Here is a 15,360-nt window from a genome sequence, read left to right as displayed (position 1 = left end):
CTAGAACATACATCAAAGAGCTGTAGGACACTATTAAATAGTCTGCTGTTCAAAATGAGAATCCATCAAGAGGAAGAGAATGGGTCAAAATAAATACTTGAAAAAATTATGGCAGGATTTTCCAAAATTAATGACAGGCACCAACCCAGATCCAAGAAGCTCAAAGGACACAAAGCAGGATTAAAACAAAAACAAAAAGCCAAAACCTAGGCATCTACAGTCAAACTGCTGAAAGGCAAAGACCAAAGAGAAAATCTTGAAAGCCCCCAGAGGGAAAAAGACACATTATCAATAAGGGAAGAAGGATAAGAATTAGAGTCAATGTCTTATTAGTAACCATGCAAGAAGAAAGACAATGGAGTAAGATCTTAAATGGGCTGAAAGAGAAAACTATCAACATAAAATGCTCTATGAATTGAGCATTATATACTAATTGTATATGATATGCAGTGACAAAGTTGGGGTTGTCCCAGAAATGTACATTTAGTTGAACATTTTAAAGAAAAAAAAAAAAAAAAAAAGGAGTCCTGCTCGTGGCTCAGCTGTTAATGAACCCAACTGGCATCCAAGATAATGTGGGTTTGGAGTTCCTGTCGTGGCACAGTGGTTAACGAATCTGACTGGGAACCATGAGGTTGCAGGTTTGATCCCTGCCCTTGCTCAGTGGGTTAAGGATCTGGCATTGCCATGAGATGTGGTGTGGGTCACAGATGCGGCTCGGATCCCGCATTGCTGTGGCTCTGGCGTAGGCCGGTGGCTATAGCTCGGATTTGACCCCTAGCCTGGGAACCTCCATATGCCGTGGGAGAGGCCAAAGAAAAGGCAAAAAGACAAAAAAAAAAAAAAAAGAGGATGTGGGTTTGATCCCTGGCCTTTCTCAGTGGGTTAAGGATCCAGCATTGCCATGAGCTGTGGTGTAGGTTGCAGACATGGCTCAGAGCTGGCATTGCTGTGGCTGGAAACTTCAGACCCCTAGCCTGGAAACTTCCACATCCTTCAGGTGCAGCCTTTAAAAAAAGCATAAAAGCTATGACTATAAAATTTTGAAAAGGAAATATAGGAGAAAATATTTGTAAATTTGAATATGGCAAAAATGTCTTCACAGAAAGCAAAAACCATAATAACAAAAGACTGGTAAGAGAAGACTTTTTCAAAATTAAGCTCTCTCTTTTTGGAAGGTAAGCCACTGAAAGGGAGAAAATTTTTGCAGTAACTATATCTGACAAAAGGAACTGTTTCCAGAATAATGCAAAGAACAGTTATTAAGAAGACAACATAATTTAAAAAATGAACAAAATATTTGAAAGTATGATTCTCAAAAGATATATGAATGGCCAACACATACAGGAAGAATTGCTCAATATCTTTAGTCATGTGAGAATGCCTAGAAAAGTTAAATTAGAAAGACTGGTAGGAGTTTTCCATCATGGCTCAGTGGTTAACGAATCTGACTAAGAACCATGAGGTTGCGGGTTTGATCCCTGGCCTTGCTCAGTGGGTTAAGGATCCCGCGCTGCCGTGAGCTGTGGTGTAGGTCGCAGACGCGGCTCGGATCTTGCGTTGCTGTGGCTCTGGCGTAGGCCGGTGGCTACAGCTCCGACTCGACCCCTAGCCTGGGAACCTCCATATGCCATGGGAGCGCCCCTAGAAAAGGCAAAAAGACAAACAAAACAAAACAAAAAACCGCAGAAAGACTGACAAGACCAAGTATTTGTGACAATATGAATCAATGACATCCGCCTAAATGGATGGTGGGAATGTAACGTGGTACAGTTATTTTGGGAAAAAATTTGGAAATTTCTTATTAACAAACATTTTCCATACAATGCATTAGTTTCTAGGCATTTCCACTAGAAGAATGAAAACATGTGCCCTGCCAAACACAGACATAAATGTCCATAGCAACTTTACTCAGAAAAGCTCCCAAACCAAAATAATCCCAAATTCCATCATCAGATAAACATTTTGTAGCATATCCATACAGCAGAATACTCTTCAGGAGTAAAGAAGAACAAATTTTGGATACATACAACAACATGGATAAATCTAAAATATATGCTGAACAAAAGAAGCCAGACACGGAAGAGCACATACTGCATGGTTTCCACTTACGTGAAATTCTAGGAGAGGCAAAACTAATCTATAACGACAGAAAAGAAATCAATGGTTTCCTGGAACCAAAAAAGTCTTGACTGCCAAAGAACATGCGGGGTCTTTGGGTATAATGAAAATGTTCTATATCTTAACTGTAATGTACATACATTTGTCAAACTTACTGAATTGTACAATTAAGATGAGTGTATTTTATTGTATGTAAATTGAATCTCAACAAATTTGACTACAAATAAAAAATAAATCCTAGTTTTTATTATTTTAAAAAAATTTTAGGGCTTTATCCATGACATATGGAAGTTCCTGGGCCAGGGACTGAATCGGAGCCACAGCTGTGACCTACACTGTAGCTGCAGCAACACTGGATCCTTTAACCCACTGTGCCAGCCTAGGGATGGAACTTGCACCTCCACAGTGACCAGAGCTCCTGCAGTCTGATTCTTAACCTCTTGTGCCATGGTGAGAAGGCCGTAAATCCTAGTTATTTTTATATTTGGTTTTCAGACAACTGGATTGCAGCATCCAGGATGGTGCATTGCAGTGAAACAAGCTATGCCATTCTAAGGCCTGAGCTCTAGCCAGCTGCTAGCCCAGAGGCCCGGGAATGCCTTCCTCTCAAACTCAATGACATCCCATGTCTAGACGTCCACCATTCTGAATGTCCCTGTTTACAGAACCCTGCTCTTGGTGTAAAGAGAGGGTGAGGGGGTCTTGGTTAATAAAGAGGTGCCATGAAGAGATGTTGTAGTCCCAGAGTCTGGCACAGTACCTCTTGTATGGATAAATAAGACAAAATAAGAGTACAGGCATACTTCACTTTATTGCACTTTGCTTCACAGATACTGTGGTGTTTTTGCAATTGAAGGTTTATGGCAACCCTGGGTTAAGCAAGCCTATTGGTGTCATTTTTCCAACAGTGTTATTTTTAAATTAAGGTGTGTACACTGTTTTTTAGACATAATGCTAATGCCTATTTAATACACTACAGTAGTGAACATAACTTTTATATGCACTGGGAAACCAAAAAGATTTGTGTGATTCACTTTATTCTGATATTCATTTTATTGTGGTGCCCTGGAAATGAACTCACAGCATCTCTGAGGTATGCCTGTATTCCCAAAGGAAACCTTTGATCTCTTCAGCAGCACACAGGCAAAGACTGAGAGAGTCAGAGGTGAAGAGAGGGAGCAAAAACAGTGGCCTTGAAGAAAACCATCAGGCCAGGAGGTGCCTCAATACCGGCTCTTAGAGCAAGTCCAGCCTATGAAGCACACAAGCCAACCACTTGCAAATCATGGCAGTGAATGTTCTTCCTCACTGATTTCACTGGCCTAGGTAAACAGAGCCACCCTCACTGGAGCAATTCCCGAGTGAGGGACATTTTATTTCCTGTGCACCTCTAATTCACAATAAGCTGCATCTCCAGCCAGGGCTAGTCTGCAAGGTGCAAGCTTCATCACTGTTACTCCTTGCAGAGAATCTGGCCTGTTTCAGGATACTCCCAGGCAAGCCTATTTTCACTGGACCCATGTGTCTCTTGCTTCCCACCACAGAGGTGTATGCACATCCCAGATCATTTAATCAGCATGGGCTCCTTTTCAGTGACAGCCAACAAAGACAGTCTAAACGTGGATTGACCTAATTCACACAGTTCTTGCTACTTCCACAGAGGCTCATATGTGACCCATCGGTTAACGAAAATGAATGACACACAATGTATCACATATGTCCATACATTCAATGTAGTACGCAGGCGATAAATCATGCTTTGGGGGAAGCTCCAGAAGACTATGTGGAACAGGCTCTGTTGGCTCTCTCACATATAATGCAAGATCTCATGACTTTAGTTCCTGGACAAATATCTGATCAGAAATAGCAAAATGTCCTGCTAAGTAAACCAACATGATAAAGGAAAATCATTAGGCCAAATTAAGCAGCAGATGTGGGAGTAAGGCAGAAGCTTTATGTGGGGGGTAAGACCACCTACGAGAAACCAGTGATGTTTTGAAGAGGGAAGGACAAGCAATATTTTGCTTTGCCACCTGAAGACTAGGATGCTTGTGGGCTAACAGGTGCCTAATTACCTTGAGGGGAGACAAACTCCAAATTCAACGTATTTGACAAACCACTAGTTGCTTTCCCAAAGGTAATAGCAGTAGAAGGGGAATTTCTTGGATCCCCCAAACAGACCATTTTGAACTACCAGGTAAGGGACAACATTTTGGAAGTTATCTCCCCCATTTCCCGAGACGGCAATTTGTATCACAACTTCCCACCTCACTTGAAGAGGCAGTGCAATGTAATGGTGAGGGTTTGGATTGAGGATCACGAGATGCGTTTTCCACTCCTGGCTCCACCAAGAAGGGGCTCCCTGACTTTAGGTGAGTCACTTATCTTCTCCGAGCCTCACAAGTCATTAGACCACTCAGTATTTCCTTAGTTTCTTCTGGGTCTTTCCATGTTGTTTCTGTTCGGTCTTCCAGAATGTTCCTTAGCTTGCCTTCTAGGAGCAACCATGTGCTCGGCCTCCCAGTTGAGGGTCAATGCTGCTGTCTGACCTGCCACTGGGGCCAATACTGCAGCTCCCAAATGACATTTGCTCATTTTCAATGAACAGATGAGTGAATAAGCCCATGCATAAATAAATTCCTGGTTCCTTCCAGTATGTTGGCTCCCTCTGTGGGCTGCCATTACTTCCATCAAACAGGGTGTTAAAATGAACTTGAGCTGTGCTCAGTTAGTCTGTCCTTATTCAGGACCTTCTGTGTGTCAAGCATCAAAGTAGGCAGGTGCTTAGAGGGATCAAAGACATATGACAAGATCTGGCCCATAAAGAACTTTACATCCTTTACCTTGTCTGTGACTCCACATCAAGAGGTGGTGAGTATATCAGTCAGGGTCTGAGCAGGAGACAGAAACCACACAGTGATTAAATAGGGGAAATTTCACATAAAGAACGATGAAGTTATGGTAGAACAGTAACTCTGATATAAGAGAACTTTATAGAGTACTGTAGACTTGAGGAAAAGCCCTAGGGAGAATGAAATGGAAGAGTATGCCCGTCCACAAGGCTGGGGTTCATACCTGGTTAGAGAAGATCACTGAATCCATTGGATGGAGGAGAAGTTTGTCTGTTTTCCCAGGCAGGGCTGGTCTACAGTCACTCGGAGAGCAGGAAACAGCTGTCCAGGAAGTAAGTAAGCGGCAGCCTGTGACCAGATGTGTACAGCTGCAGAGAGAGTGTCACTGTTCCCAGGAGGCTTGGCACCCCCAGTGTCCCTGTCACATTGGCCAACCTGAGGGGCAGGGGGTATGTGAGCAGAGAGGATCAGGGCACATGTGAGTCACAGCCAGAGGGCAGTTGAGTGGGCAGAGAGTGCGCGGTACCGTGTGGGGAGATTATGGGAGAGTGTTCACCAGGCGAGGCCAGGACTGCAAGGGTGCCCAAGACCTGTGTGCTCTGGAGCTACGGCGGGGGTAGACACCACCAGATACCCTTGAAACCATACCAGTGACCAACAAGTGGCAGTGGAACCCGCAGAAGCCTCTTCCTTCTGCATTGTCCCTTCCCAGGCCTTGCCACCGAGAAAGCTTAACACGGTGTGCTCGCTGTAAAGGAGAAGAGCTCCAGGGGATTCTGACCATTGTGGCAGAGCAGGAATTGAAGGGAACATTCAGAGCTGAGAGGCAAAAACCGTTAGCAAAAGAGCCCTCAACCAGGCATCAGAAATCCTGAGTGCAATCGCAGCCAAGTGACTTAGGTGTCTCAGTTTCAAGTCGTTCATCTATAAAATGGAAATTATACTTGTCCAATTTATGAAATAAGAATACTATGAGGATCAATAGGATTAGGAGGACAAAGGGCTGTAAACCGTCAAGTGCTGCACATTTCCAAGGGGCACTGCTGTTAGATGTTTTTGGCATTACATGGGCTGCCCCACCAAGCTGGGTGATGTTCCCCCTAGGAGTAAAGCCAAAGAGATGAGACCGTGTCTTCATTTCTGGCACTGAGCACACTAAGTGGCAAAAGCACGCAGTTAATTAGTCTTTGTTACCAAAATTATACTCTTGTATTTATTTCTGGCTGTACCTGTGGCATGCAAAAGTTCCCAGGGCTAGAGATTGAACCTGAGTCACAGCAGTGACAATGCTGGATCCCTAACTGCTAGGCCACCAGGGAACTCCCTCTTGTACTTACTTATTGACAGTCTGATTCAGTGAGGGGCTGAAGTGGGCCAAGTGAAATGAAGGTAAGGCTGTGTCTGACCAAGCAAGGACCAACCAGATCTCCTCAGAAGTAGTCCACACTGATATTTCCCCATCTTTCTTCTTAATGCCAGAAAGCTGCTGGAGAGAGAGCTTCTTTGCCTTGTGATCAGCCTCTTCTTGAGGCCCTGGGATAATAAATGCCTTTATGGTAGAAGCAACTCAAGGTGGTTTCAGGAGGACCTCACTTGCTGCCCTATTAAATAGTTTGTAGATAAATAAATGTATAAATGAATGAAAATAAGCAAACAGAGGTGCCCAGCTAAAGTCTTGCCCAGAATCCTATGTGAATGGTAATCATAGGGTTACCAAAATGAATTTTGTAAATATAACACCTTTAAAAACACATACACACAGGAGTACCCATTGTGGCTCAGGAGGTTAAGAATCCAGCTAGTAGCTATGAGGATGCAGGTTCCATCTCTGGCCTTGCTCAGTGGGTTAAGGATCTGGTGTTGCTGTGAGCTGTGGTGTAGGTCACAGATGTGGCTCAGATCTGGTGTGGCTGTGGTATAGGCCAGCAGGTGCAGCTCCAGTATGACCTCTAGCCTGGGAACTTCCATGTGCCACAGGTGTGGTCATAAAAAATAAATAAATAATTTAAAAAAATTAAAAGAACAACAACACACACACAGACAAACCTTTGGCCATTCCTTTCTCTATTATTCTCTCTTCCTTAAAAAAAAAAAAAAACCCAAAGAAAGTGGGTATATATATATATATATATATATATATATATATATATATATATAAAGCAGCTGCTAAGTTATTCATTTATTTATTATATTTTTGCAGCAGAAATGTCACAGTAGATGACATGAGAGCTCTGTCTGGCATCTTGGGTCCTGCTATTTGAGGTCTGAAGGGGTATCTCTGCATAAATGGTAAGCTCCTGGTGGTCTGTGGCTCTCACTCTGCCCATCCTGGGTCTGCAGTGGATCCATGCAGGGAGGAAGATGGGAACAAGCTGGGAACAGCTGGAAGGGACAAAAACTGAGGACATGATGACTGGTCTAGGGGAGAAGCATCCTGCCATCTGGCTTCCCTTCCCCACAATGGCAGTCCGGAAGAAGCAGAAAGAAGTAAGAAAGTTTAATTATTTTGAACATACCCTGGGACTTCTCAGAGCCCCCTGCAAGGAGGGAAAATGTCACATACTCTTTAAAGCTAAACATCATTAATTAGATTTTTTTTTTTTTTTTGGTCCTGCCTATAACACATTTTGTGGATGAAGTTCAGCCAATGAGCACTTTCATAGATTTGAGCAAGGTAGTGTTTAATTGTTGGAAGCAGAAACAACTTGGCATCGCAAAATCAGTTTGCTCTGCTTTTGCTATGCAACACACTGGTATGGGTTAAATACTTCAGGGTGAAACTACCATATGGAAGAAGTCTTAAATTCAGTCGTTCTCATGCCTGAAGCAAATTCTGTGGGTTTCGTAAGATGTGAATCAGTTCTACTGGCCGATAACTAAACACATTTAGAAAAGGAAGCACAAAGGTAGCCCTGAAGTACTTTGGACATCTGTTACTGGAGCACATGGGGCTAACTTGATCAGTCAGTAAACATCTCATCCTTTCTTCTCAGTTTCCTACCTAGTTGTCTTGCATTGTAAATGCTTAGTCCGGAAAGAGAGGAGCCCTGTTTTCAATTGTTCTCTTCCTTCCACAAAGTCAATGAACGGTCAAAAGACAGAATCATGTCAAAGGTACATTCCATCCCTGTTCAGCTTCATAGGGAGCTGGTGGGAGCAGCTGAAGTTCAAGTTCTCAGAAATGTAGAGGAAGGTGCATGTGAGGTGAATTTCCATCCTTCCGGTGACCTGGTCTCACTGGTCTGTTGCAGCCTTTGAAATTGACTCAGCAATGTCTCCCCTCTGTTTTCAGAGAAGTGGAGATTTTGCTTATCAGGAATGGGGTCCTCAGACAAAGTCAGTCATTGATTTTTAAAGCCTCCTTCTCTTACTCCCGCCCATTTGAGAGTTGAGAGGTAAGAATGATGACTCTGGTACTTTTGTCCATAGCTCTCTACACATGTTCCCCACTGAAAAGTAAGACACATTTGCTATTTATAGAGGACAGAGGGGAAATTGTGAGTGCATTTAATGGCACTTGACTAGAAAACCCCCAAATCTTGTGCTGCCTGTCACTCTTCAACTATTGACATTCCCAAGGAAGCTACATACATAAAGGATGATAGCAGTTGAGAAACAAAGTAACACTTTATTATTACCTTTCAGAGCTTGATAAGAATGGCTTAAAGCACATGGTTCACTCCTAAGGCCTGAGAAGGATTCCCTTTCCCTTCTTCCTTACCCATCTCAGCTTCAGCTCAAATTCTGGACCATCACTCATCCCTGCCAGCCACATGGCACAGAACTAAAGTGCTGATGCTTTGCTGAGGCAGAGAAAGATGACTAGGCCCTCTTTCCCAACTCATGCAGTGAAAGCAGGAAGTTCGAGGGAGGATCACCATGCATGAACAGTCTTTTTATAGCACTCTGCCCATCCGTAAACATCAATCAATCAATATTTTATAACTGACCAAAAGGAATGGCTGAGCATTCTCCCTTACGAGATGGGGGGAGCTGGAAAGGGAGACAACACAAAGAAAGCAGAGGAACAGAAACATTTCTTTCCCTATAAAACATTCACCCTCTTCCCCACAAACATGTTCTATTTGAAAGCCTATACAGAGACGCTTATGAAATAGAGGTGGCTTCTTTAGTAAAGCAAAATACATAAAATTTAGTCTTAGGAGGCTGATGGAAAGGGGAATAATTATTTAATTATAGGAGGATTGTCTTCTAAAAAAATATGATTCTATAGAAAGAAAATCTGATTTTTTGAGGTGTCACCTTTTTAAGTCAATAGTTTTGTAATCCTGGATCCCCTAGCATAAACTATAAAGCTAAATCTAAGAATAAAAATTTAATTGTGACTATGCTGATTACAAATGTAACTGAATATAAAACCTAAAAAGAAGAGATCCTAAAGTATAAAGGCATTTATAGGAATGCATTTTTTGTCTTTTCAGGGTCACACCCCATGGCATATGGAAGTTCCTAGGCTAGGGGTTGAATTGGAGCTACAGCTACCAGGCTATGTCAGTCACAGCCACAGCAAGGCAGGATCTGAACCTTGTCTGCAACCTATACCACATCTCAGGGCAATGCTGGATCCTTAACCCACTGAGCAAGGCCAGGGATCAAACCCGCATCCTCATGGATCTTGGTCGGGTTCATTAACCACTGAGCCACAACAGAAACTCCCAAGGAATGAATTTATTGACTCAAGGAAAATAATCCAGGAAAATGAAAGATGGGAGGAGGGGTTCCCGGAGCCAGCAGAGGAAAGCACAGCACTGTAAAATCAGAACATGTGAGCAAATTCTCATTGAGTACCTGAAGCAATAACACAACACAGGGCAGTCACACTCTGCTGACCCATCGGCTCAGGGACTCCATCAACACATCTAAGTCTGCCCAGCGGAACTTTCTAAGACCGCTGAGCCAAACCTACCAGGGAGGATAATAGCACACCTAGAAGAGGTGGCCACTCCCAGAGTCCCTCAAGCCTGCTGAGTGAGGAACAACTGTGTTGAGTAATTTTCAAGTCCAGAAAGCTGATGCACCCAAACTGGATGACGAGTTATTACTATTCGAGTTATTTTAGATCACACAAGTAAGGTACGGAACACGCTTTTACAGTAAACTCTGACAGAGAGGATCTTTACTGCCATGAGGTGGAAAAGTTAGATGTTATAAATCATCATTTATATCAAAACCAAACTGATCTCTCACAGTGGACTCTACATCTTAACACAGTCCTAAGAGCTCCTGCTGTGGAGCAGTGGGTTAAGGACCAGGTGTTTCTACAGCTGTGGCTTAGATTCAATCCCTGGCCTGGGCACTTCCATATGCCATGGGAGTGGCTGAAAAAGGAAAAAATAAAAAGTAAAAAAAATAAAAAATATACAGTCTTGGTAACCTAGGGAAAATTTTAATTTTAATTTAAAATACTAACTCAATTTTAATTCAAAAGTGTTATTGAACAGTTTTCTGCATGGCTCTCTGCATCTTGCTTGTATTCTGCATTACGCATGTGAACTTTTTCAGATTTTTATCCAGCCTGTATGTTTGGGATAACTTGGAACAATCTGTGTCATCGTCAAATTACCCACATCAGTGAGAAAGCCTTGTTGTGGGCAGTGTATATCTGTGTGCCTTGATTAATCAAGACCACGTCTTCAACAGGAAACTGAAATTTGGGTAATGAGCTCACGAAATCTATACATACTTAACATACATCTCAACGTTAGAATGTTGCAGCTATCCTTCTGGAGCATTCCACTTGACCCTGTGGCATTAGCACCTCTGAGTTTGGTAGGAACGTAAGTTTTTTCGGTGTTTGCGGCATTAGTACCAGAAGCATGTCTAGGTCAAGTTTGCGATTACCATAAATCTCCTCACGGCAGTGGGAGAACTTGCTCTAGCATTCTGGAAGGGAGAGATCTGGTTCTCTAGCAGGTGACCTGGCTTTTAATCAGTGTACGTGCCACTCCTGCTTGGTGAACGAAAGGATTGGTGACCTGAGGCGATCCTGCCCAGAAGAGAGGTGGCTGTTACCTGGTGGTGGTGGTGGTGGTGGGGTTTACCAATGCATTTGGCGATAGCCATTTGAAATGTACTCTTGTAAATCTGAGGTTTCTGATGGTTTTGCCTGTATTTGAGAATTCAGAGGGCAATGTGCAAATAGGAGAGATGGAGAGAGAGAGAAAAAATACTAATGTATTCCATTAACTCATTCAGTCAATATTTCTTAAATACCCTGATGTTCACAGGACTACTTACATCAGCATGTAACAGAGCGAGAGGCTGGACGGCAGAGTCGAGCACGTGGCCTGGGATGTATGAGTCACTCCTTTCTCCAATCATTTGGAAAATTACTGTGCTCTATCGCCAAAGCATAACCGCGTTCCTGGAGAGGGAGAAATGCTGAAGCCTCCAGTGTGGAAGTGTTAGAGCAGCCTGTTTCTGGGGACAGCTCTTTGCTCTGTTCACAGGTAGTCTAGCTGAACCTGTAAGAAGAACATGAACTGCAGACCAGAAACACAAAGAAAGCCTGGCTCCCTCAGAAGCAAGGAGACATGGGGGAAAGACTTAAGGCATCACAGAGCTCCAGGTCTCTCAGCAAGTCCACGTTTATTAAAGATGAGGAAAACCTTATTATTGACTTTTCCTTAAACAACCCAAGAAGGATGGATTATGCTCTTTTAAACTCAGTATCAGAAATAAATGCAACTATTAACTTATTGTTACTGCTTTCCCCTTCTTTCCTTTACCTAGATTTCTTTAAAAAAAATATTTTAAGAAACCAAGCCATTTACAGACTGAGATTCTCATAGTCTCATTAAAAGATGCTAAAAATGACTGAACTCTGGTTTTATATTATACATTCATTATTTTTCCTGCCGTGGAGATTAAAACAGCTTCTCTCATCCTGTAGCAACCTCTTCCTTACAGATTTATAGCCTGGATTTGCTTCAACGTTTTTCTCTTTGCAAAATATTTCTTTAGAAATAAAAACTAATAAATGTCTACTTCAAATAAAACAAGGCAAGCTATGAAAACTGCCATCACATGGATTTAGATCATAGGTCTCCTCTCAGCAAGTTCAACCTTACACTTCAGAGAAGTGAAAGACCTTTAAAAAGATTCAAGAGTATGTATGATGGGGGAGGGAGAAGGGAGGGGAGAAGGAAGCAATGATAAGACCCTTGAAATTCTGCAAAATTATAAATGCCATTAAGCTTTACTATCAAATCCCTCAAATTAATGTGTTCCTAATTTTAGCATTAAATGAGGCTGGTATATTGAGCAGAACTATTTGCATAATGATGACAAAAATCAAAGTTTTAGGGAAGCCAAATTGACTCATTTGAAACTCAAATTCTAATTTCTGAGCACCTTCTGACTAATGAGCCTGAACAAGTCAGAACTGTCCTGGCCCTCTTCTTCAACAGAGGAGAAGAGATTATATAAAGATTGTGGGGGAAATCCACAATGTATACCTATGGTTCTATGGTTTCCTTCCCAAGGAGCCACACTGGTGGAGGGGGTGCATCTATCTTCTCAGTGGCTCTGAGAATGTAGCCTGAAGTGGCAGGACACAAGCACAAAGTGTTTTTGCAGTTTCCCATTTTCTCTTTTAACATTTATATGTATTTTCAACTATACTTCAAAATATTTACCTCTCTTTATAAATATGCATGCTCCAAATTACTGGCTAATTAAAATCATGTCACCCCCATATTAGACTACAGACCAAGCTGCTGTATTAAAAAGATACCAAATATAGTTACTAAACAACATGTTTTATTTCTCATGTAAGGGTCTGGAAGCAGTAGTTTTTCAAGGTCATATCAGCAGTGCTGCTGCCTGAGGACATTCACAGACCGGACTTCCTTCCATCTTGTTGCTCTTTACCCCTTAAGGGATTATTATCCTTCTCTGGTCAAAGCTGACTTAGTTTTAGGAGTTCCCATTGTGGCTCAGCGGGTTATGAACCTGACTAGCATCCATGAGGATGTGGGTTTGATCCCTGGCATCACTCAGTGGGTTAAGGATCCAGTGTTGCTGTGGCTGTGGTGTAGGTTGCAGATACAGCTTGGATCCCATGTTGCTGTGTGTGGCATAGGCCGGCAAGCTGCAGCTCCTATTCAACCCCTACCCTGGGAACTTCCATATGCCGCAGGTGTGGCCCTAAAAAGCAAAAAAAAAAAAAAAAAAAAAAAAGGTGACTTAGCTTCAAATTTGTTTCAGTCACAGAAAGGGCAAAGGAAAGTGAAGATGGATATAATTTCTACTCACATTTCAAAGGTGAGACCTAGTCATATGGCTGCAGTAGACACAGAGCATGGAAAAATCTAATTTCCAATTGGATGGCCAGGTGGCTGGCAAAATTTAAACGGATGCTACAGAAACATACACCAAACCCATCTTATGGATTTATGTATCCCCTCTCAACTGCTATATTCCTCTAGGGAGGCCCTAGGAAAGCACGTATAAGGAATGAGTCTGCAAATGTTTCATGTAAAGAGCCAGGCAGTACATATTTCAGGCTTTCTGGGTATATGCTCTCTGTTGCAACCATTTAACTCTGTGCAAAAGCAGCCACAGACTAGACTATATGACTAAAAGAAAGAGCATGGCTATTGTTTTAGATATTACAACATAAAATTACTATAAAGTAAGAAGTTTAAATCAACAAACATTTATTATCTCACAATCACCATGGGTCAGGAGTCTGGGTCCTTCATGTAGGATCGCAGAAGGCTATAATCAGTCAGCCGGACTGCGTTCTCCTCTGGAGGCTTGACTGGGAAAGAATTCACTTCCAAACTCACGCAGGTCATTCTCACATTTATTTCCTTGTGACCAGGGAGCTGAGGGCTCAGGGCTTCAGTTTCCTGGTGGCTACTGGTTGCCCTCAGCACCTGGAGGTCACCCTAGTTCCTTTTCTGGTGGTTCCCACCACAGCCCTCTCACAACATGGCAGCTTGCTTCTTTGCCAAGAAGAGAGGAAGTGTTTAGAGTGAGTTTGGTGGCAGAACAGAATTTTACGTAATGTAACACAGTCAGTCACAGGAGTGACGTCCCATTACATTTGCACATCTGATTGGTTAGAAGCAAGTTCAGAGGTGCTGCCCACATTCAAAAGGCAGGGATGATTGGGAGTCTGTCCACGAGAGCTGTGTTCCAATAAAACTTTAGAAAAACAAGTGGAGGCTGGATTTGGCCCATAGGCCATGGCTTGTAGATCCCTGGTACAATAGATAGATAAGACATAGAAGCCATTGCTAAAGTAAAGAGAGATAAAAATACATGAAATAAAGTTAGGAAAAAAAAAAAGAATCTTCAGAGCAAGAAGAGCCATGTAGAAATACAATCACAGAAAAATGTATTACTGATTCTGGTCCTATCTCAAAATACATCTATTACATTGTTCATAAAAAAATGAAGGGAGATTCCACCACACAAAAAAAATTAAGGGAGTTCCCATTGTGGCTCAGTGAGTTAAGAATCTGACCAGTATCCATGAGGATGTGGTTCGATCCCTGGTTTTGCTCAGTGGGTTAAGGATCTGGCCATAGGGTGCAGTGTAGATCACAGATATGGCTTGAACCTGGCCTTGCTGTGGCTGTGGTGTAGGCTGACAGCTGCAGCTCTGGTTCAGCCCCTAACCTGGGAACTTGCATATATTGCAGGTGCAGCCCTAAAAAGAAAAAAAAAATTAAAAATTAAAAATAAATAAAAACAAAAAATGGGATAGATGGATATTAAGCTCAAATTGAGTTACCATAAAATGAGTTTTTATAAACTCTAACTAAACTCAAGTAAAAGAGCTTCTTAGCAAGCTTTCTCCAATTTTGACTTTAATCCAAACCTTTTCTGGAATGATTTCAACAGAAATCCCAATCATTTCTTTAGTGATTATGAAAATGACAGCTAAAACTAATGCTATTATTGCAAATTAGTAATTATGCTAAATGTTTAATGCAAATTATCTCATTTAATCTTCAGAATGCTCCCATGTAATTTAGGTTATTATTATTCCCATTGCAAAGATGAGGAAACTGAGCTTTAGCAAATTTAGTAACACAAAAAGCAGGAGAACTAGAATATGACTCTTTGGTCTGTCCTGAAGGTGCAGACACTTAAATTTTATTTGAAGTGTAATGGGAAGTCTTTGAAGGGTCTGAAGCAGGGAGATGGTATAATTCATATGAATAATGTTTTAAAAATATTAGCTCTATGTAGAGAATGGACTGAAGTAGGGGTAGAGGAAGTGGGGCAGTCTGGGGCAAAGATGACTGTAGCTTGGAAAAGGTAATGGCCTTGGGATAGACTTGCAATATATTTTGCTGGTAGACGTGACAGGCTACCTCTAACTGAAAAGCACTTCACTATTCCCTGTTCA

The 15,360-nt window shown here is 42.1% G+C and overlaps 1 protein-coding gene and 1 long non-coding RNA gene across 5 annotated transcripts in view; both read right to left on the bottom strand.

Annotated features, from left to right (window-relative positions):
* The window catches only part of LOC125126253 (uncharacterized), a 51,834-nt gene extending 45,113 nt beyond the window's left edge, over positions 1-6,721 (bottom strand). For all 4 annotated transcript variants that reach the window (XR_007134571.1, XR_007134570.1, XR_007134569.1 and 1 more), the window contains exons 1-2: positions 5,197-6,721; positions 4,965-5,012 (exon numbers count right to left, since the gene is read on the bottom strand). This is a non-coding gene — a long non-coding RNA (uncharacterized LOC125126253). The remainder of the gene's footprint in view (positions 1-4,964; positions 5,013-5,196) is intronic.
* A 6,909-nt stretch (positions 6,722-13,630) lies between these two features.
* The window catches only part of COMMD10 (COMM domain containing 10), a 181,520-nt gene continuing 179,790 nt past the window's right edge, over positions 13,631-15,360 (bottom strand). Inside the window, exon 7 of the mRNA XM_047778461.1 lies at positions 13,631-14,239. Within this exon, the coding sequence (XP_047634417.1) occupies positions 14,150-14,239 (90 nt within the window). The 3' untranslated portion in view covers positions 13,631-14,149. The remainder of the gene's footprint in view (positions 14,240-15,360) is intronic.

Source organism: Phacochoerus africanus, chromosome 4 (assembly GCF_016906955.1).
Source record: "Phacochoerus africanus isolate WHEZ1 chromosome 4, ROS_Pafr_v1, whole genome shotgun sequence".
NCBI lineage: Eukaryota > Metazoa > Chordata > Mammalia > Artiodactyla > Suidae > Phacochoerus > Phacochoerus africanus.
Note: the sequence above shows the minus strand (reverse complement) of the source record. Positions and strands in the feature narration are given on the sequence as shown.